Genomic DNA, 22,192 nt, shown 5'->3' with positions numbered 1-22,192 from the left:
AACAAATTATCACCTTCAAATACTAAATTACATAGGTTAAAAGATGTATAAAATATTAGGTGTCTGCTTAATTCAGTATCAAAAACCCCCTTGTTTTTGCAAAAGGGGCTGGGAAAGGAGAAAAATATGCTAAAGACAAAAGTAATAGCTGGTAAGCACTTTCCAATAGAAAAACATAAACCCCCCAAATTTTATGCTTGGAAGTTGTTTTAGCTACGATAATAAAGTACTTATAAAAATATTGACTATAAAGAGTGTGTTCTTCATTTTCTGTTCATGAGTAGGATAATAGCCATTCTTTTTAGGCCTCCCCTGTTAAATTATACCTCAAAGCAAACATCTGTAAAGATTTTTTGCCTGAAGATATTGAAGACTTACTTCTGTACAATGTAGGTTTTCAAAGTGAAAGTTTTCCATGACAGCAGAAAGGAAGATTTATAGAAAGACATTACATAATCATTGTAAGACTGGGTAAAAAAGTCCCGCAAGAATCAAAGGTCGCTGAAGCCTGCTGTATAGTGGTGTGAATGTAGGAGAGGGGAACGTGAAGGGAGTAGGCAAGTAGTCCTCATTTCTGTATTTGAACTGACTAAAGGGATAGATCGCATAAGATCTGGAGTGTTCATAGGTGCTAGTTTTACTACTATACAACACTGAAAACATATAAGGATTATATTGAGTATTTTGGTGCTCAGTTTATCTAAATTTCTTATGTATCGATAAGATTCTGGCACTGGAATAGATTTAAAGAAGACATAATCCAATACTCATGATTTCAGGAAAGGTCAGCAGGCATAAATAAAGGACAAGCACATTTTAAATGGTGAACAACAAGAATCTTTTGCTAAGTGTCCCAATAGGTCGATCATAACCCAAACATAGAAGTTTTGTCGTTTGTGCCCTGGTAAAACTTCTTTTCAGTTATTCCTACGAAAGCTTCATCAGGCTTATCCACCAGCCTACCTTGTTGACTGACACATGTGACAAATTAGGTCCTGTCTCAAGTTCTACTTTTAAGGTAACAGCATTATGCTCCCCAGTTTTATTGACTACAACAATTGTTTCTGTGATCACTGGATGTGCAACACAAAAATGTTTTAGCATGATGCTTTTCCAAATATACAAGTTTCTCGATGTTAAAGGCTTCATGTTGCTTTTGTCTTTTGAACTGTACTGTATCTTCAAATTTCTTTCCACCTTCCAGCAGTGCTAGAACAGTAAGAACTGGAGTTCTCCTGAGGCCTCCAATATGCTGAGCAGCCATACAACAATCAAGTTGTTCATGAAACTTAATTATTGCAAGACTTAACTAATCATCAGCAGTGTGGGCGGATGGAGGTGCACCTTCATCAAAAGGCCAGTAAAGACCATGGACACCTTCCTCCACAAGAGCAACATCATAAGTTGCTTCACATCTTCTTACTACTGTATTAATTCCAAACTTCTTACATTTCTCAGTAAATTTTTTAAAAAGTTTCTATGTTTGGGTTGTGTCTAAGAAGTAGCATGTTTTTCTGTGTGATTCCTATAGGAGCTGGCTGGTTCATTTAAGCCACACTAATTTAGTTTTTTTTTAAAATAAAGTTATGAAAGAATTACATTTAAAAATTTTTGTTATTGCTTATATATTACACAGGGAAATTTAAAAAAGTATTATATTTAACATATATAACAATATGAAGGAATCTTAAGTTGAATGCAAAAATCATGTAAAGAAACTGAAGTCTACTTCAGTACACTCCAAATGCAATTCTCAGTGCTTCAGGTACAAAGCTGGGAGTAGTGGATATGAAATGATCCTCCTGACATGGAGCTCTCAGTGCAGCTATACTGAAGTCCTGGAGAGGAAGTACACTGAGGCTTACTCTGTCTAGGTCAGAACTGTAAAGTGCCCTGCCACTTTCAATCCAGCACTTCTGAGTCCAGCTTCCCTGCTCTCATGAGGGCTTCTTGGTGGAGTGGTAATGACTTACTAGGGTTCTCTTGTTCTCATAAAGGTCACGCTGTGCCTGCCCATAATTTCTGCTGCCCTTCAGCCACTTGATGTATAACTGCATACAGAAATTTCTCTACTCATTGAAGGCCATGGCCTAAGCATGCAGATGGTACCGAGGTGGGAGTGACACGGATGATGGGGGAGGTGGTGCAGGTGGTGACGAAGCATAGTCCATACTGGGTTTCAGTTGAAAGAGAATTGAAGTCAAATTTCTCATTCTCCAAGCATTGTTGGTCAGATTTTATTATAATGAAATTTCGGGAAGTTTCTTTTTCTTTTAATTGGTGCATATGAGTAATATAGAATAATGAGATTTGTTTTGGTACGTTGATGCATGCATATAACATACTTTGATTAAGTATCCTTCATTAGTGTGAGATTCTGACTTTCTGTTTTTCAGTTTTTAGGAGTTGTGTATTTTTCAGGAAAATCTTTATCTCATATAAATTGTTTTCATGAAGTTATTCCTGTTACCATTTTTAATCTCTGTGGGATATTTAAGGACACATTTCTTTTTATTCTCAAAACTTTTTTGTGCTATTCTCTTTTTCTTAGTTTCACCAGGGATTATTAATTTTATTAGTCTTTCAAAGAACCAACCCCTAAGCTATAATATATTTATTGTATATTTTATTAATTTCTGCTCTTATCTTTATGTTTTCATTCTTCTATTTTTTTGTGGACCTAAAAGGTCTTATTGTTTTAAAACCATTTTGGGGTGGATGCATAGACACTAGTTTAATCTTCCCCTTTTTTCCGTAATAAGTACACGTAAGTCAGTAAGTGCTCCTGCAGCTGTGGATTAGCTACATTCCAACAGTTTTGGGAAGTTATAGTTTTATCATTTTTTTTTTGTTCGGGTACTGGGGATTGAACTCAGGACCTTGCGCTTGCAAGGTAAGCTGCAGAACCGCTTAGCTAAATCTCCAGCCATAATTTTATCATTTAATTCAAATATTTTGTTTCCATTGTGAATTCTTGACTCAGGAATTATATTAAGGTATATTGTTTAGTTATGAAGCATGAAAATTTTCTAGTTATATTTTTTATTTCTTTATTTTTATTGGTGTATATTAGTGATATAGAGTAATGAGATTCATTTTGGTATATTAGTACATGCATACAGCATAGTTTGATTTTTTTATCCCCTTTTTACCCACCCCCTCCCACCTGATTCCCTTCCCCAGCTAGAAGTCTACCCTTCTAGTTTCCTGTCACCTGTCATTTATTTACTTGTTTGTTTTATTTTCATACTGCTCCTGGAAGAGAAAATATGTGATATTTCATTTTCTGGGACTGACTTATTTTGCTTAACGTGATGGTCTTCAGTTCCATGCACTTTTCTGCAGAAGACATGATTTTATTTTTTTTATGGCTGAACAACTCAATTGTGTATGTATACCACATTCTCCTTATCCATTCATCTGTTTCCACAGCTTAGCTTTTATGTGGCATTACAAACATGGGTCTGCATGTATCACTATAGTATGCTGTCTTTAGTTCTCTGGGGAAAATGCCAAGGAGTGGTATAGCTGGATTAAATGGTATATCTATTTCTCATTTTGCTCCCTTTAAATGTGATATATCTATTTTTGGTTTTTTGAGGAATCGTCATACTGATTTCCATGGCGGTTATATTAGTTTACATTCCAAACTGATGCTGTAGGAGGGTTCCTTCTCCCAGTCCTCCCAGCATTCATTGTTTTTCGTGGGTTTTTTTTTTTTTTTTGGTACCAGGGATCCAACTCGGGTCCTTCCACTTGCGCAGCAGGAGGCAAAACCCAGGCCTCTGTGTTCTTGATAATTGCTGTTCTGACTGGGGTGAGATGGAATCTTAACATTGTTTTGATTTGCATTTTCCTAATGGCTAAAGATGTTAAACATTTTTGTCATATACTTATTGGCTCTTGTACTTCATTTGAGAATTCTCTGTTCAGTTCATTTGCTCATTTGTTGTTGCGGGTATTTTTTGTGTTCTTTGAGTTCTTCGTATATAAATCTCAACTCTTCTGGTTACTAGCTGTGCAACTTTGGACAAATGAATTTGTTTATTTTCGGAATGGAGACAATAGTTGGTCTTCATAGGATAGTTGTGATTTAGTGAAAATTAAGTATCTGCAAGGGCCCCAGGAGGGTGCCTGTCACCATCCCATGCTCTGCTCCTATTGTGTCTACTTTCTTGTGGGTAAACTTTAAGTATTAGTCATCAGTACTTCCATGTTATAGCTGGAAGAAATTTGAACAGTTCTTTATCTAGAACTCTGTCTTCTCTTTTATTCTTAATTTGGTTGTCTATTAAAATTCTGTGTTCAGGGGCCTTCATAGAAGTTCTACCGTATTATTCCGTATTTCTCAGCCTAAACCAGTTTTCTCTTACACTCTCTTTAAATGTGGTATAATAGTTAGTTCTGTAATCTTATCTAGTTTCCATTTTTAATATAACCTTTAATCTTATTTTTGTGTAATCTTATTAAAATGTGGAATCCAAAATGAATAACATGGATTTTATAGTAAGGGCCTGGACACTTTAATATAAAATGGTTAAATCATGTTCCTGCCCATGAGCATCATTGTATTGCTTTTTAAAAAATATATTGTTGGGCCGGGGATTTAGCTCAGTGGTTCCGCCGCCTGCCTCAGAAGCGCAAGGACCTGAGTTTGATCCCCAGTACCTCCCCCCCAAAATCTATATATCTTTATATCTATTTATCTATCTAGTTGAATTACATTTAGTTGAGATGTATTAATGTCTTCCGGTTAATTACTTCCTGTGACAGTTCCCACTTTATATTATTCCCTTGTAATATGCATCCGAGGTGAGTTTAATGATCCAGTTAAGGAACAGAGCAGTCACAGTGCACTCTTCACCACCAGTGTTGTTTCTCTGTATTTTATCTTTTGCCACATAGATTTTTAAAAAACAAGTGATACCTCAGAAGAAATGTGACATCCGAGTTGTTAATGAAAAGAGTATGTTTTAGCATCTTGCCTAATGCCTAGAGAAAGCTAAGATCTTTTGATTTTCTTGTCTTTTGAGAATAGAAATGTACCAGAGAAGGCATTCTAATGATGTTTGCATGTATTTCTGAGATAAAATGTAGAATTCAGGTGTGTGGTCCAATCCTAGGAAATTGCTTGCAGCACTCTAAAGTGATTACATATAGACTGTTAAAATCTGTTTTTGCTTAGCAAGATTCCAAAATACTTACCATAAAAGTAATTGAGTTAGGGAGATTGACTATATATCAGTGCAGATCATTATTGGAAAAAATAACAAAAGTGAAGTTTCTGTTAAACATGAGAATGTATGAAAGACTGCACATACTGGTTGGACATTAGATAGACTATATGCTATGTATCAAGATTTTTAAGATTCTGTATATTTTGGCAAAAGTAGGTTATACTAGATCAGTGATACTCATTGAGGCAACATTCCCAAGTTTGACTCTTTCTGTGAGCCATCCAAAATATCCAAGAACTACAGTAACTTACAATTTTAGCGACATAATGCACAGATTTCAATTCCAAGTCTTGAATCTGATGTGCTTGAGTAAGTCATTAAACTTGTTAGTGAGCAGTTAAGCACTGGAAAACAAGGGAAAAAGAGATGAGAATTTGTCTATACCAGTGGTGGCGAACCTTTTAGAGATGAGGGCCCAAACTGCAACCCCAAACCCACTTATTTATCACAAAATGCCAACACAGCAATTAAACCTGAATACTGAGGTTTCAGATTAGAAAAAACAACTCTATATTAGCATCTCTTGTCTTAAAAGAAAAACAAGGTGGGGCCAGGGATTTAGCTCAGTGGTCCTGCCATCTGCCTTGCAAGCGCAACGATCTGAGTTCAAGCCCCGGTACCAAAAAAGAAAGAAAAGAAAAACAAGTAATACACATATCCTAGGTTCACCACCACTGGTCTATACCACTGATTTTAACCCCAGAGAAAAAGGGAAGAGAGTGGGTGGGGTATCTGTGGGAAGAGTAGTAACTATTGGGAGAGTAATTGAAAGTAGAGATGAAACAGTGGGGACTTAAGATGTAGACTGCTGGGGCAGATGGACGAGAGTGAGAATGTAGGCTTGATGGCTGAAAAGAGCTAATGAGAGAAGAGCTAGCAGCAGAATAGAGACTATCTCTAATGCCCTTTGATAGAAAAGTTACGAGCTTTGAGGCCTTGATTGGATACTATCTAGAATATTAGCCTCTGTATCTCTTTGAAGTTCAGCTCTCTGATTTTTATATTTAAGGGGGCATTGAACATTTTCTGTTATACCTCACTGTACTTTTCAGCAGAAATTATATGCTCTAGTGCTTTTCTTTGACTTGATTATTTGCTAAGGTCTGTAGATAGTTCCATTTAGAATTTCAAGGGCCTATTTTATTCTAAAAATGTACCATAAATACTGAACAGAGATAATGAGTTCAGGTATTTAATCATCCAAGTCAATTAAACTATCAATGTAAGACAAACCATATTAAATCTTTTAAAATGGCAGTTCACATTAGTTCTAGGGAACGGCAGAGTTGTTAAAAGCAAAGTTCATATTGACCAAATCTGGGATTGAATTCAGACTCCATTACTGCCAGTTTTGTGACCTGGGGCATGTTACTTAACTTCTATGTGTTTCTGTTTCAAAACCTGTAAAACAGAGATGAGAATACATATCTCAGAGAAATAATGTGTGAGATAATACATGTAATGTGCTTGTTTATCAATACAGTGCTTTAGATATACCGAGTACTTTAATGTTAGCTATTATCTCATCATACTGAACCATGTATGACTTCAAATATATGACCTAGCTAGCTACTCACATGTAAATTGGAGGCATGATAATGCGTCTGTCTGTCTGCAGTGTATCTTTTTGAGTTTTTATTTTTAATAATATAAAAACAAAATACCTGGCATCATAGAGTCTAGGAATGCTAATTGTTTGACATTTAGCAAATTGAAAGTAACTCAGAATAATCTTGATGTTCCAGCGTCTGTCACTAGCAGATAATTACTAAGAATAGTTTCACAGTGGATTAGTGATAGGAGTTATTAATTTGGAGGTTCTTTAGGACATGGAAGAGGAAGAAGAAAAGCCTAAAAGTAAACCATTTTGGCACCAGGCTACTGATTAGCTGGATCTGCTGCATTTTCTTGGTCCATTAGTCGTTGCATTGCTGCAGACGTAAAGTATACTAAATAATTTGTGTCACGGAGTAAAAGAAACATCTGTGAGGCAGAGTCCCAGAGGGCCAGGTTTAGGAGGGCATCAAAGATTTCTGTGACCCTCATATTTCCTGCTGCTTTAATTTTAGCTGCTCTTCTAGCTTGGGTTGATGATATTACTGAAGATAAGCCTGGTAATCCTAGCTCTACAGCAAAAGATGCTGTAGGTAGTATTTTCTGAGTAGTGGCAAGCGTATGGAATATAGTGTGACTGTAAGGGAGCAGTTTAAAAACATTTTTAGTAATACAGAACTTATTTGAATGTCATTCGGTGAAAATTTTTAATAATGCCAGTCTCTTATAAGTAAAAATTTATCCTTTTTGAAATTTCATACTCTAATAGTCCAGGACAGTGAAAAATTATTTTTGTATTGGAGATGTAATTTTTTACTCATTGGTTACTGTTCCTGATTGGGTTCAGGAAGAATTTTAGGGAGGCAGATGAAGAAAGGCCTCTCTGCCACAATGCACGACTTAACTGGAACACACAATGCTTGGCAAACATAATAGTAGGAAAGCATTCAATTTAGATTATCCCCTCCCTAAATATCTTTGTAAAATTGGGGGGTTTTTTTTTGTTTTGTTTTTTTGGTACTGGAGATCGAACTCGGGTCCTTGCGCTTGCGCAGCAGGCAGTGAAACCACTGAGCTAAATCCGCGGCCCTTCTTCTTTTTCAAGAAGTTTTAAATTTTATTTTCATGCAACAAAATTGATCAAGATCTTTTTACAAAACCAGTATAAATATGGCCAGGCTGTTCATTTTAGATCAGATACCAAAAAGTGGTAAAGGAAAAATATTAGCAGTTTTCTTTGTTTTTATCCAAAAGAAAAAAGTTGTCCTTCATGAGTGTTTATTAAACATTTAATAAATACATATGGCTTACACAGAAGTAGATATATGTTCATTCTCACAGTTGTTTTGTGTTATGATTTACATGATTTGAAAATACAGAAATTAGTCCTATAAATGACTCCTCTGTAACTGAACCTGCCGTACAATCTGAGAGATCATTTTTTTGTTTGCTATTATGTTGAGAGAAGGCCATGGTTTGGTGTGTGAATCAGGGTTTTCAGGGGCTTGAAAAGAATAAAGTGTGAGTTGAGTCATCACACATGCTAGAATAAGCTTGCCAAACTAAGAATATCATAATTTGATGTGGATTTGTTATATTTTGGGGGTTGTTTTAATTTTAATAAGATACATTTTGTTTCTGTAACTTACAGAAATATACAAGTATGTTTTCAATTAAAATTTTTTTTTTTTGGTTTTGACTCCAGCAATGGTTCATTTGATATCTATTAAGTGCGATGCTAACCTGATACTCAAGTGAATAAAAGACATGATACGGAATGAACAAGTAAGATCTAACTGGCTATAAGGTTTATTGCCAAAAGCTTGGTGAAGTGTAAGTAAGATTCGATTCTCCTGAATAGTAAACAGAGGCTGGAAATCATGAAGTATTGCATATTGCACATCGTACTTTTATGAAGAGACATTTTCTATATTATCAAATTATATTTGATAATACAGAAAAAAATTAAATTAACACAGAAAAAATTTAAATGTAGAACCAGTCCTGCTCTTCTACTAGACATAATAATAGTCATTTATTTTTAGCAAAATAACACTCTTTCAAATGGGATTGTTTTTAGGTTATTGCTAGTTTTGTTAGAATTTGATTTATAATTTTATCCTGAGTCCATAGTTTTATTTATTTATTTATTTATTTTTGGTACCGAGAATCAAACTCTGGTCCTTGCACTTTCCAGGCAGGTGCCGGAACCACTGAGCTAAATCCCTGGCCCAATTTATAAATTCATATTTATAATTTTCCCCAGCTAAATCCCCGGCCCAATTTATAAATTTAATTTATAATTTTATCCTGAGTCCATAGTTTTATAAGTATCATTAACCTAAGTAGCTTACTTGCTTGTATATACTCAAGTACTATTACGTAAAACATTTAACACTTGGATCAGTTGAGGATTCTTTTTTCTCCAGGAAAAAAATGATTTTTTTTTTTGTAGAAACAGTGAATTAGAATATGTGGTTTACTTCTAAACTTTAAAATCCATTGTTTCCTGACTTGTTTCTCATTTATTTACATTATTACAAATATAATGATTTTTATGATATATTATGTTCAAGATAGAGCCAGAAGTAGGGCTTAAAATTATCTCTAGAAAAATATCGATTGAATTTATGATTTTAAGCTGAAATTATTATTTCCTTATGATTGATATTGACATTATATGTATATTAGATAATGATTTACTTTTTTCAAATGAAATTAACCTGGAACAAAAAACATAGCCTAATGGAAGACTCATTTTTATCTTGACATTTGTATGTGAGTTCAGTCTTATTTAAAAATTCTATGATTGTTAATAACAGTATGAATGAGTCATTTCCTTCAGTTATAAAAATAAGAGAAGATATGCTTTCCATTTTAAGAGGAAGAACATTTACTGTTCTGTGAGTATATGAATCAGCTGAAGACCTGATATTTGAATGTGGCAGGATTGGAACACTTTCAAAGTAGAAATCTAGCCAATTTTCAAGAAAAATCACAATGTTTCAGCTTTGAACTTGAATGTATTTGGAACACATACAGCAGAACATTTTCTTCTTGCTATCTTCTGCCAAACTAATTATTTATACCACATTTATTTTCTCCTTATGCTTGAGAAATCCAAGTGTATGGTAGAATAATTTCCTGATTCATAGTAGGATCGAAATGAGAGATTTTGAAATTTTCTCTTCAAGAAATTATATGCAAAGATGAAAATATTTCATTCATTTAAAATTATTTATTGAGTATCGACTATATGCTAGACTGTACTAACCCGGAATGATACAGTGAGAAAGAGAACAGATAAAGCTCTGTTCTCTGAGAACTTACATCCTAATGGAATGGTGTGGGAGATGATAGAATTTCAGATGCATGAATGTCCTGTCAAAAATAGAACATAATGAAATAGAAGACCTTAGGTGAGATTGGAATGATTTGAGTATCTGCTCAGAGGGAAGTCTGAATTTTGTCAGTAGCCCCTCGTGGGAAAAGCTTGGCTTATCTCTGGAACAGCGAGGCCCGAGTGGAAGGCACACAGTGAATGTGAGTGTGGGGCTGAAGTGGTAGAGGTTAAATGCGCCTATGAGTCTTGATTTTACTCGAATCATAATTGGGAGCCATTGGAAGGCTTTACATGGGCAAGTTTTGACATATTTAAGGACGGTCACTCCGCAGGCTGTCAGGAGAAAGAACTGAGGGGGGAAATGGAAGCAGGAAGCCAGGTAGGGAGAGGTTCCAGCAGCTACTTCAGAGATGGTGGCTGCAGCTGGGAGGTGGAGGGGAGTTTATGAGGAGTGATTGGAGCTGCGTGCCATGCTCCACGCTGACAGATTGCACGTCTTCATGCGTAAGCACTTGCGAGTCTAAAAGTTCAATTCTTGACTTTGCAAGTTTTGAGAATGTCAAATTCTACTCAAAAACTAAAAAAAAAAAAAAATTTAGGGAAGCTAGTACAACTCCTTTAGCTTCCATTTGCTATGTGGCACAAAGTAAACTCTGTTTGGAAAAAAACATTTAAGTTAATAACTTACGAGTTACGTGGCTAGGTTCATGCCAGATTGCTCTTTTTTCTCTGCTTTGAAATTTATACTACCCAAGAATATGGAAAAAATAATTAAGGCCCCTTTAAATATGTAGCTGGAAAAATGAAAGGGAGTGGAGGGAGGGAGGATAAAGAAGGGCATTGAACTGTGTTATGTACATGTACCAATGCCCTTCAGTGAATGCAATCGTTATATACTGCAGACATGTACTTATAAATAGGAGAAAAAAATAAGTGAAGTTATTTTGGTTAAAAGATAAATACACTTATTTTTAATGAGGAAAAGAATAAACATAGTTGCTACGTGATATAAGTAAAATTTATGTGTTTAACTTTTTCATTTAAAGAGTATATTTGCTGGCTTTTCCCCCACTCCTAGTCACATTGTCCTGATGCTTGCTGATGATATGGCCTGCAATGCTAGAAATCCCAAACCAGCGACAGTGTTTAGTCACAAGAATATGGAACTAAATGTGTACGGAGATGACGTAGAAGTGGATTATAGAAGCTATGAGGTAAATTGGTTAATCTAGTCACATTTTTAAAATGTTATTTTTAAGCTTTAAGACATTGGAAGAATATAATTTTCATTCTTTTTCTTTAAACTTAGCACAAAATTATCACTGAGCCTTGATGTAATTTGTCCCTGGAGTTTATATTAAGGAAATAATATGTGAGTAAAACTATTAAAGCAAGAATATTTCCTATATGTATCTAGGACAGAAAATCTTAATATTCCTTTTTTTTTTGGTACTGGGGATTGAACTCAGGACCTTGCGCTTGCAAGGCAGGCGCAGTGCCACTGAACTAAATCCTCAACCCTAGAAAATCTTAATATTGATTACAGCATTATAGTGAGTTTTCACAGGTCTACTTTCTTTTACAGGAAATACATTATTTGTTTTTTATATTTGATCTAAAATTTTGAGTTTAGTATTTTGGGTAAATATATTGTGGGAAAATTATAATGAATAACAAAACCTATATTTTCTACTACTTTCAGCATTTTTCTGCATTTATAACTATGAAAAGAAAAAACTTAAATTAAAAATACCATTATGCTGAATTGTCATCCTTTGTAACTTCTTTTTAAATGTAATAGATTATGACCGTGTTTGAAATGTGAAATCTTCCTAGATAATAATTCCCCTTTTCCTAGGCCTACCAAAAGTAAAGCACAGTGTCTTCTGAGTTTCCAGATCTCTTTTGAAGCAATTTTAAAAGCACATCTATTTCAGCTGGGCACGGTGGATGCTCCTGTAATCCCAGCCACTCTGGGAGGCTAAGGCAGGAGGATTGCAGGTTTGAACCCAGCCATGCAATTTAGTGAGACCTTGTCTCAAAATAAAAGAAGGACAGGGGATGAAAGCCTTGGGTGCAATCTCCAGTATTTAAAAACAAAACAAAGCAAAACAAAACAAAACATCTGTCTTCCTAAGGTGTAAGCTCCTCCAGGACATGGACTAAATCTCTGTATTTTATAGCAAGTACTTGCAGCTTGCTGTGGGCAAAGTGCTTAGCTTTTAACTGTTTAGTCTTTAAAATGTAGGTCAGTATGGAGATACCTCAAAGAACTAGCACTGGAAGTCCCATTTGACCCAGCTATTCCCCTGCTGGGTATCTTCCCCAAAGAATTAAAAGAATCATACCACAGTGATATATGTGCACCCATGTTCATAGCAGCACAGTCTGTAATAGCTAAAACTTGGAAACAGCCCAATTGCTCATCAACTGGAGACTGGATCAAGAAAATGTGTTTCTTAAAAAATAAAATGGAGTACTACTCAGCCATAAAGTGATTTAAAATTAGAGACATTTATAGCTAAATGGATGCACATTGAGGTGACACTCTTAAGTGACATAAATAGGACACACGTGTAAATACTGAATAGTTTTTCTGGTGTGAGAAACTGAAAGTGTAAATAAGGACTAAAAGGTATAATAGATAATGTGAAATAGGAAGGAAAGGGGCAAAGGGGAAGTGGGAGGAGTAGGGGAAAGGAAGGAAGGGAAAGGAATCAATATGAGAAAATGAAAAAATGGAAACAAAATCTTTGTAAATAGGGAGGGATGGAAGGGTTGAAGGGAGGGCAGGGGAAGCGGGGTAAAATAAGAACCAAGACAGGTGACATAAAGGTACAGATTTCCACAGATGAATGTCATTATATTGTATACCTAAATGTACCAACAAAATTAATTTTAAAAAGTAGATCAGGGCCGGGGATTTAGCTCAGTGGTTTCTCCGCCTGCTGTGCAAGCGCAAGGACCCGAGTTCGATCCCCGGTACCAAAAAAAAAAAGTAGATCAAAAGTTTTTCTTCCTTGCTAGCCAATAGGAAGCCCTATTTTTGCTTTCCTCTGGGCACAGTGTAAAGGAAACGGCTTACACTTGTCCAATCATACACATTTATGCACCTAGGAGCTCAGGAAAAGTCCAGGAAGAAAGCTGAGTAGAAGTTTTTTTATGTTTAAAAGTTTGATGGGAATAACATATGACTTAGATGTTATCTTTACATTTGCATTTTATTCTCTTTAACTAAAAATACTTTATGCCTTCAAAGAATCTTAGACTGCTAGAGATCTGGTTTTAAGTGTTGTAATTTTTTTTACATATTAAAGATGTTCCTGTCAAAAATGTAAGTAACAAAATGCATTAAACAATTAAACGTATATAATTTGGGGGGTTTTTGGACCTTTTCTTTTTCATGATTAATCTATAATTGACTAAGTAGTTCTATATATTAGCTGCAATAATGTTGCCAAATTTATTTACTAACTCTTAGATTTTGGGTCTTCCCAAAGAATTGCTTATTAAGACAAGTTAATTGTAACCTTTTAGGTAAATTTTAAAGGCAATAATTTGCATACTTTAAAGTTTTAAATTTATAATTAACTTATTTTTCTCCAAGGTTTTGGTTTGTTTTTAGCATTTTTAAATAGAAATGATGTTTCTTGGAGGTATATGTTTTAATGAATATATTTTAATTGAGTTGTAATTCCAGTTTATAGTTAGTAATACATAGAGAAAGAAGGAGGAATGTTTTTGAAAGTGAAAAATAATTTTCAGGTTTCTTCAGGTTCTAGTTCATCTGATTTCTCTCTCTTTTTTCAGGTGACTGTGGAAAATTTTTTACGGGTATTAACTGGGAGGATCCCACCTAGTACTCCTCGGTCAAAATGTCTTCTTTCTGATGATAGAAGCAATATTCTTATTTATATGACAGGTAATTAGCGAATTTAGGGATGTAGTTATATATACTGAAACTCTTTTTGCAAAGAAATTCCATGGAAAGAAATTTTAAGCACATTAAATACTTTTTTGGTTAAAATAGTTTGTCATGGAGTTCTATATTCTTATGATACTGAATAACTTGAAATAATATTTGAATATGGTATGGGATGAGCCTTCCCAAACTGTAAAATCTAAAACCTGAAATGCTCCAAAATCTGCAATTCTTTGAATGCCAACATTTTTGGCCTAAGTGGAAAATTCTATATGTGACCTCGTGTGACAGTAGTCAGAATGCAGGCACAGTAAAAATACTATATACGATTATATTCAGGTGTGTGTATGAGGTATATGTGAAACATAAATAGTGTGTTTTGACTGGGTCCCATCCCCCAGATACCTCATTATATAGAAGCAAATATTCCAAAACCTGAAAAAATCTGAAATTTAAGACACTTCTGTTCCCAGGAATTTTGGATAAGGAATAGCCAACCTTATAATACTTTGTGCTATTCCTTGTTTTTCTGTCTCTATCCTTTTAGTACTGCCTTGTTAATGTTTATTACCTTTTACCTGGTGTCCTGCTTCAGCATCTCTGTCTTCAGTTTTGCTCTTTTAGACATCTTAGCAAAGTGTTTAGTAGAAGTTGCAAATCTGTCCTTCTACTTAAAACTTTGTAATGATTTCCTTTTGATTGAGTCTCACATTTCCGTGTGCTTAAGGATTAATTGATTGTAGATACTTAAATTAATTGATTGTAGATACTTGTCCTGAAATCCTTAACTCACATTTAGTCTGGGGTAGAGGTTCTTGAAATTGCATTGTATACATACTCTCCAGATGTGGGATGTAATAATCTTTTCATCAAGTGCCTCATGATATAATTTAGTTATACATTTTACACAATATATGTTATAATTTAGTTATTATTTCTTTAATGTCAGTCTGAGTTCTCAGACTTTTTCCTATTCAAAGCACTTGACTGTTCTGTCCTCCAAACATTTGTTTAAACCTTTCCTTTTGATTATGATGTCCTCTTAATCTGCTTTGCCTACCTGATTATTCCTTATCTTTTTAGTGTTAGCTCAGGAATCACTTCCTTCATTGCTTTCCTTTGGAAGTCTCGGGTGACCTATGTCTCCAGTTACCTGGGACAGTCCTAGTTTCCATCTGTTGCCTCAGTGTAATTAATTATTAATGGCTCCTCCTCTCTCCCAGAGAAGTGTCCTGGTGTGAATTACACATTTTCTAATTGCCCTCCCAAAGACACTTCTAATCTCCTTGGCTGGTTACATGTTCGTATTAATTCTTAGTTTCTAACATACCATTTAACTTTAATTATTTTCTTATTTAGGTAGCTATTACCTGCACTATATTTGGAATTCCCAGATATCATCCATTGGGTTTTTCGTTTTTTTAATCACTAGTACCTGTCTTACAGTTATGAATATTCATCAAAGGATTGTCAGATTTTTCAAGGGGCCTTCCATTCAGCTGATAATTTTTAGATGTCACATGGCAGTATAGTTAATAACCCTTATTGAGTGACATTTCTTCATCATGTTGCACTTATTTACAACTTCATAAATTCTGTTTGTAAATTTTATAAATTAATTCAATAGAGTTAAGAAAGGAAAAATTTCGTTGTATCTTACCTGAAAATTTCTTGGTTTTGGCAAAGAGAATGAAGTACATCTTCGTAGCTCAGCTTAAGTCATCGTACTAAACTAAAGGATTTACTCATTTCTTTTCCTGATTCTCTTGGTACTCTTTGAGAATTACTTTAGGCGTACCATACATTGTGCAATATCCTAAATTGTCCTTAACTCATTTCATTGGTGATTTAGGTGCTGATACTCAGGGTTGGCGGACATGCTTGTGTGGGTTGCATGGTGCACACAAGCATCTGACTTGCAGTTAAGTGGAAGCTGAAATCTAGTTTGTGTTGCTCTGTATGAAAATGAGTGCCCTGCTGTAGGACTGCATCTAAGGGGAGGGAGGAGTATTTCCCCTGCATAGTGATCATAGTCACTAACCACTTGTGATTTCACAGGGCGCACTGCATACATCCAGAGGAAGACACTAAAATAGAGTTTTTTTCCACTTTGCTGCCCATTAGAAGGCTCCTTTAAAAAATCGGTACAAAGGAGCTGTAGAAGCAAGCTAGTGATGGTCTTGCTGACAGGTTTCTCTTTTTATGGCTAAGGAACCTGAGACATAGGTTGTTATTTGTCTAAAGTAGCACAGTCAGTAAGTGGCACAGCTGATGTTTGAATCCAAGCAGACTAGCTTTTTTGCACATGCCAAATAAACATCCCAGTCTTCTGGCCAACTCTCACAGGATTGTTCTCAGTGGCAGTAAAAGCATCAGTGTTTAGGTGGAAACTGCCGTGTACACTGTGAACTGTACTAGCATGCCGCCGGACCAGCTTGTGTCTTCAACTCCGTTCTCACCAAAAATATTTGCCTGGTATTTGGAAACTTTGTATTGGTGGAATAAATTTCTGACATAATAATGGAAGCAGTGAAAGAGTATAAATGTGGGTTTCTGGGATGAATGGTAAAACAAGAAAAACAAGATATTATCTACAGTTTTTTACACAGTCTATCATTACTCTGTTTTGAATGGATATGGCAGAAAATTAAATTTCTTTGTTTTCACAGTATACACTTAAGAGTATAACATAAATGGTGTTAAAATATTGCACTGAATAATTGTACATATCTGGATGTATGGAGTTGGCATATAAAAAATGTATGTACTTGATTTTTTTTTTACAAGGACATGGTGGAAATGGTTTCCTGAAATTTCAAGATTCTGAAGAAATTACCAACATAGAACTTGCAGATGCTTTTGAACAAATGTGGCAGAAAAGACGGTAACTAGCAAGTGACTTCTTGCTATAAGAGAGATTAATACTTTGGAGGCTTTCTCAAAGTTGTACAGGATAAGATCCAGGCTTCATGTGGTATCTTTACAGATTGGCCCTACGCTGCTTTTGAAACTGATTTCTCTTTATTCCCCTAAATTTACTGTGTACCCTACCTACACCAAACTAGTCCCCTTTCTCACATTTTTATACTTTTTCACAGTAAGTGTTTTTTCCTCTGCTGGATTGTACTCTTCCTTTCTCTTTTAGAGAAAATGATGCTCAGCCTTCCTTGTCCACATGGGGCATCTCCTTTCCCTGACCTGGTTGCCTTTGCAGTTCCCTCAATCCCTTTCTCAGTGCCCAGAGAGCACTCTGACTTTGTGAGACTCAGCCCTAGAGGGCAGGGCTGACTGTATTCCCAGCATAGTGTCAGGCACATTGTAAACGTGCAGCATCTATGGATAATAGTGGAATTATCGCATTCCAATTCAATTATGTGTTTATCTTTCAGCTTCTGGTTACATTTTAAACCCCTTAAGTATAGTGGCTACGTATAATATACTAGTTATGTATATGATCTATGTCTTTAATTTTTTCCTCCTGAATCTAGTTCAGTTTCTAGGACAGTTTGTGTATCAAATAAGTAGTTTCCGAGGGCGGGGGATTTAGCTCAGTGGTGCCGCCACCGCTTGCCTTGCAGGCACAAGGTTCTGAGTTCGATCCCCAGTACCAAAAAGAAAAGTGGTTGCTGAATTGAATATTTGTTTGTATTCTCATGTGGCACAGACATGGGAGAGGAAGAAGTTTGAGGTAGCTACTTTGTAACAAAACCACCATTCCTTGTTGGGATGATTTCCCTGGACAGGATTATGCCTTTAACTTTTCTTTTTTCCACGCTGAGGATTGAACACAGGCCTCCCCAGCTGACCCCTACTTTTTTCTTTCTTTCTTCCTCCATCTTGTTTTTGTGTCTCACTAAATTGCTAAGTCACCCAGGCTGGGCCTAAATTTGTAATCCTCTTACCTCAGCCTCCCAGAGTGCTGGGATTACAGGTGTGTGCCACCATGCCCAGTTTACTTTAACTTTTCTAATGCCAGATTTCTGTTGTGAATTCTACTGAAAACTCTCCAAATGTTCAGCTAATGAAATGGCTGAGCAATGACTCAAACATCTTAGGGAAGTATTGTAGAAGTGATCAGTAGCGTGATTTCTGTCAAAGATGTTTTCACTTTTCTTTCAGCTACAACGAGCTACTGTTTATTATTGACACTTGTCAAGGAGCATCCATGTATGAGCGGTTTTATTCTCCCAACATAATGGCCCTGGCCAGTAGCCAAGTGGGAGAAGATTCCCTGTCGGTAGGTGCATTTTCTCCATCTGTAAACACAGTGTCTTTGGAATGTGTAGCTCTTTGTGAAATCCCTGGTATATGCTTTATAAATATATTCCTGTTTAACAGAGAAGGAGATTTTGACTGTATTTTAAGCCTTTCATTTTAGTGATACCATCAGATATATACTTTTTGTTTGTTTGTTTTCATAGCATCAACCTGATCCTGCAATTGGAGTTCATCTTATGGATAGATACACATTTTATGTCTTGGAGTTTTTAGAGGAAATTAATCCAGCTAGCCAAACTAATATGAATGACCTTGTAAGTAGTCACTTGATTTAATTTTGTAACACATAAGTATGCTAACCTTAATGTGATATGTGAAGTCTTTATTCCTTGAACTTTTGTGGGTACTGTTTCATAAATTGAATTGTGGCCCTTTAAACTGTTTTGATTCTGTTTTTATATTGCTTCTCTCCTTACCACAAAAGGTCAGAGCTTTAGCCCAGTTCACTTGCTATTCCCAAGGTAGCTTTCTGTTTTCATTCATTTGCTGCTGCTTTTTTCCCTATCAGATTCACCTTTTGAAATTCTACTTTTTCTTCAGGGATCAGATTAGATTGTACTTCCTCTAGGAAGTCTCCCCAAATTTTCCCCTGTCGGAACTTATTTTATCTTCTCAGAGCTTCCACTGACTTTGTCTCTGGAAACATTTGCCAGTCTGCCATCTTTTACTGGCTTGACTAATGGAGTGGAAGTCTTTCTTCTTTAATGGGACCCTCCTGGAAGAGGGGACCTTATCTTACATGTTTTTAAGTGCCCTATAATATCGAGCACAGCCTTTTGAGATGGCTTGTTAAATTTGGTTTAATCTTTTTTCGTGATTTTTCTGTGCTCCTTGTATCTTTCAGTCACATCAACATCAAAGTTGCATAATACAAAGCTTAAACCAATAATTCTAGACTGGATAATTACTACGTGTCAATGACTTTCACTCTTTTCTATTAACTTACACTCTGTCCACTCACAAACATTACTTGAGTGATTGGTAAGAGCCAGTTCCTGGGTTTACCCCAATAGAAGAGGCAGATATTGTTCCTGCTTTTATGGTGCTTAGGAATGAAGGGGAGTCCGAGTAGGCAGGACTCAACCTCGGCACTTCAGCCCACTAGCTTTGCATCCATCTCTTTAATTATATAGAAACCTTTTAGGTAAGCTTCCCTTTATTAATGGGATTCTCCTTCAAAATTCTGAAAGCTACATATATATTTGATAGAATACTTACTAACTTTAATTTGAAGATTATATATTTGATGCCTCTTCAATCTTGATATGAATTTGAGTATTACAATTTGTGATAATGCAACTTAGCTGTAAAAATTGTAGTCACCTCAATTTCATCTAATTTATAAGTTTACTCTCAATTCTGAATTTTACATATGTTTAATGCATGGCATGCCATCTCAAAAGTTTAAAATACATATATTGTCTAATATATATATAATATATATATTTAATGTCTAATAGATTAAAAATACTTCTTCCATAGAAATTATATGGAACAGGCTAAGGAACTTTTTATTGTTCACAGTTGCTCAATTTTAATAAACATTCCTCACTAATACTCATCTTGCCCTCTCACCTCCATTTTAAAACTTCAGTTGTGACTATTTTAATCTCATTCAGTACAAATGATCTATTTTCTTGCAGCTTGCTATATAAGCAATGATGTGACATATTTATAGGTCATTTACATGATAATAACTTATTTTCTGTTGGATTATGTGCATATACTAAATTAGCTACTGACTTTATTCAGAATATTAGGTGTTTTAGGAGCAGCAAAGTTAGAAGACTTGGTAATTAACACCTTAAAAGTGTATAGTGTTAAGCCAGGCACAGTGACAATCACCTGTAATCCCAGACCTTTGGGGGCTGAGGCAGGAGGATCAAAAGTTCAAGCCCAAGCCCAGTGAGATCCTGTCTCCAAGTACAAAGTAAAAAAAGGGTCAGGGATGTAACTCAGTGCAAAGGCCTTGGGTTCAATTCCTAGTACCACAAAAAAGAAAAGAAAAATGTATAGTGTTTTGGAATAAGATTTGAAGAATGCATTTATAAATGGTTGCCTGTTGTAGAAATCTCTGTGCCCTTCAGATAAAGTGTATAACTGTTGTCATATACCTTTATTATACTTTCAGCATAATACGTAATTGTTTATATTTGTGATGTTCCCTCAAGAATATACTTCTGGGGCCGGGGATTTAGCTCAGTGGTTTCACCGCCTGTTGCGCAAGCGCAAGGACCCGAGGTCGATCCCCAGTACCAAAAGTAAATAAATAAATAAAAGAGTATGCTTCTGAAGTAGAGGTGGAAAAACTATGCTTTCTACATCTTACTGTCCACAGAACTTAACAACAGTATCTAGTGTGTTTGTAGATGCTCATTGAATATTTACTGAAGGAATGAAGAAGGGTCATGCTGACAACACATATTTGTTTGCCTCCTTTCAATGTAGTGTGGTTAGTGATAACATTTTTTGTGTGTGGAAGAGGTTAATTTTCAGGTTTGAATGAAAAGAAATGTAGTACTTGCTAGAGAAATAGAATACCTGCAGGTGCACAGAAGTTGGGTTAGTGGATGATCTTTGCCTTTGACAATAAACAGCTTGGCTAGCTTGTGGAGATTCTGTAAGGGAGAGAATTATGGAAAACAAAACAGATATGTGACCCAGGGGTCATCTTGGTAGAGGCTAAGGAAATCAGGTTGGCATAATAAACATCCTTGAAAGGAGGAGTGACTTCAGCGTAAGCGGAGCATATTTATGTTAGCAGCAAAGAAATTGGGATACTTAGTGTTAACCCAGTTTATTTGCTACCCATTTTCTGTTTCATTTTGCTGGTACCTAAGAAAGTGTATCAAGTTGCTTGTAAAGGATGCTCGGAGAGGCATTCCGTATACCTAGACTTCGATCTGATCTCTGCTTACTTTATGTTTTATTTTGTTTCTTCAATCTTTTATCTATTGGTATCCTTCCTGTTTGGCATTTTATGTTTTTGAGCCTTTTTCCTCTCTCCCTGTTTTTTCTTATTCTTTGCTTCTTAATTTCTGTTCTCTTCTCTATACTTCCTTGTATAACTGCTTTCCTGAACAGAGAAGGCAAAGATTGCTGGCTGTGTGATGGTAGGCAAATTATTTAAATTCTTTGAGCCTGAATTTGAAGGAGAGCTATAAATTGTTTCCTGGAGAGTTGTTGGTAGGCTTACATGAGACGGTTGGGAGCACTGCGTTGATACGTTGTAGATGCTCTGCCCTTTCTCTCCCCTCTCCTGCTCTGCAGCGATTGGTGTGCCCATGGTCTATCCTCGCAGGTAGGAGGTGCCGTGGGCCTGTCCCCTACTGGTAGGTGTGAGTGTGATTGTGTCCTTTCCATAGCCCATCCTTTAGAAAACCGGATTGTTTTACACCTTTGCAGCTACTCCTTTATTAGAAATGTTATTTTCTTAAAAAACAAAAGTAAGCTAAAGTCTGCTACTCTCATTTTTCTCATCCTTAAACTTTAAGCTTTATGCTTTTCTGGTCTAGAACCTGTCATCCTTTTTCTACCATGTTATGTTTATTCTTCTCTAATTTGACTTAATGCCTTCAGATAAACAGGACCATGTCTTGTTGATCTTTGTACCACCAGTGCAAGGCAGTGGTATGAACTGTGTGTAACAGACGCTCTTTATGCTTTGTGGGATGAGTAAACGTGTGTCATGTGTGCCTGTCTCTCATGATGTGCTGATGTGGAGTATCAGGGTTAAGATTAACACAAAAATTATTGTGACATTTTTATAAGCAATGAAGTCATGGCTTTTTGGAGAGCTAGAGTGGCGATATCTTGTGTTTGCTTTCCTCATGGATAAACGAAGAGAGCTGATTGATT

The 22,192-nt window shown here is 35.8% G+C and overlaps 1 protein-coding gene across 1 annotated transcript in view; it reads left to right on the top strand.

Moving 5' to 3' along the window:
* Positions 1 to 22,192, top strand: part of Pigk (phosphatidylinositol glycan anchor biosynthesis class K) — a 96,759-nt gene that overhangs the window by 19,444 nt on the left and 55,123 nt on the right. The window contains exons 4-8 of the mRNA XM_004841422.3: positions 11,213 to 11,348; positions 13,945 to 14,056; positions 16,844 to 16,940; positions 18,176 to 18,293; positions 18,478 to 18,588. Of these exons, the coding sequence (XP_004841479.1) occupies positions 11,213 to 11,348; positions 13,945 to 14,056; positions 16,844 to 16,940; positions 18,176 to 18,293; positions 18,478 to 18,588 (574 nt within the window). The remainder of the gene's footprint in view (positions 1 to 11,212; positions 11,349 to 13,944; positions 14,057 to 16,843; positions 16,941 to 18,175; positions 18,294 to 18,477; positions 18,589 to 22,192) is intronic.

The sequence above is a fragment of the Heterocephalus glaber genome, unplaced genomic scaffold, assembly GCF_053883595.1.
Source record: "Heterocephalus glaber isolate CG9 unplaced genomic scaffold, H.glaber_assembly_v1.0 deba00001442, whole genome shotgun sequence".
In the NCBI taxonomy this organism is placed as follows: Eukaryota; Metazoa; Chordata; class Mammalia; order Rodentia; family Bathyergidae; genus Heterocephalus; species Heterocephalus glaber.
Note: the sequence above shows the minus strand (reverse complement) of the source record. Positions and strands in the feature narration are given on the sequence as shown.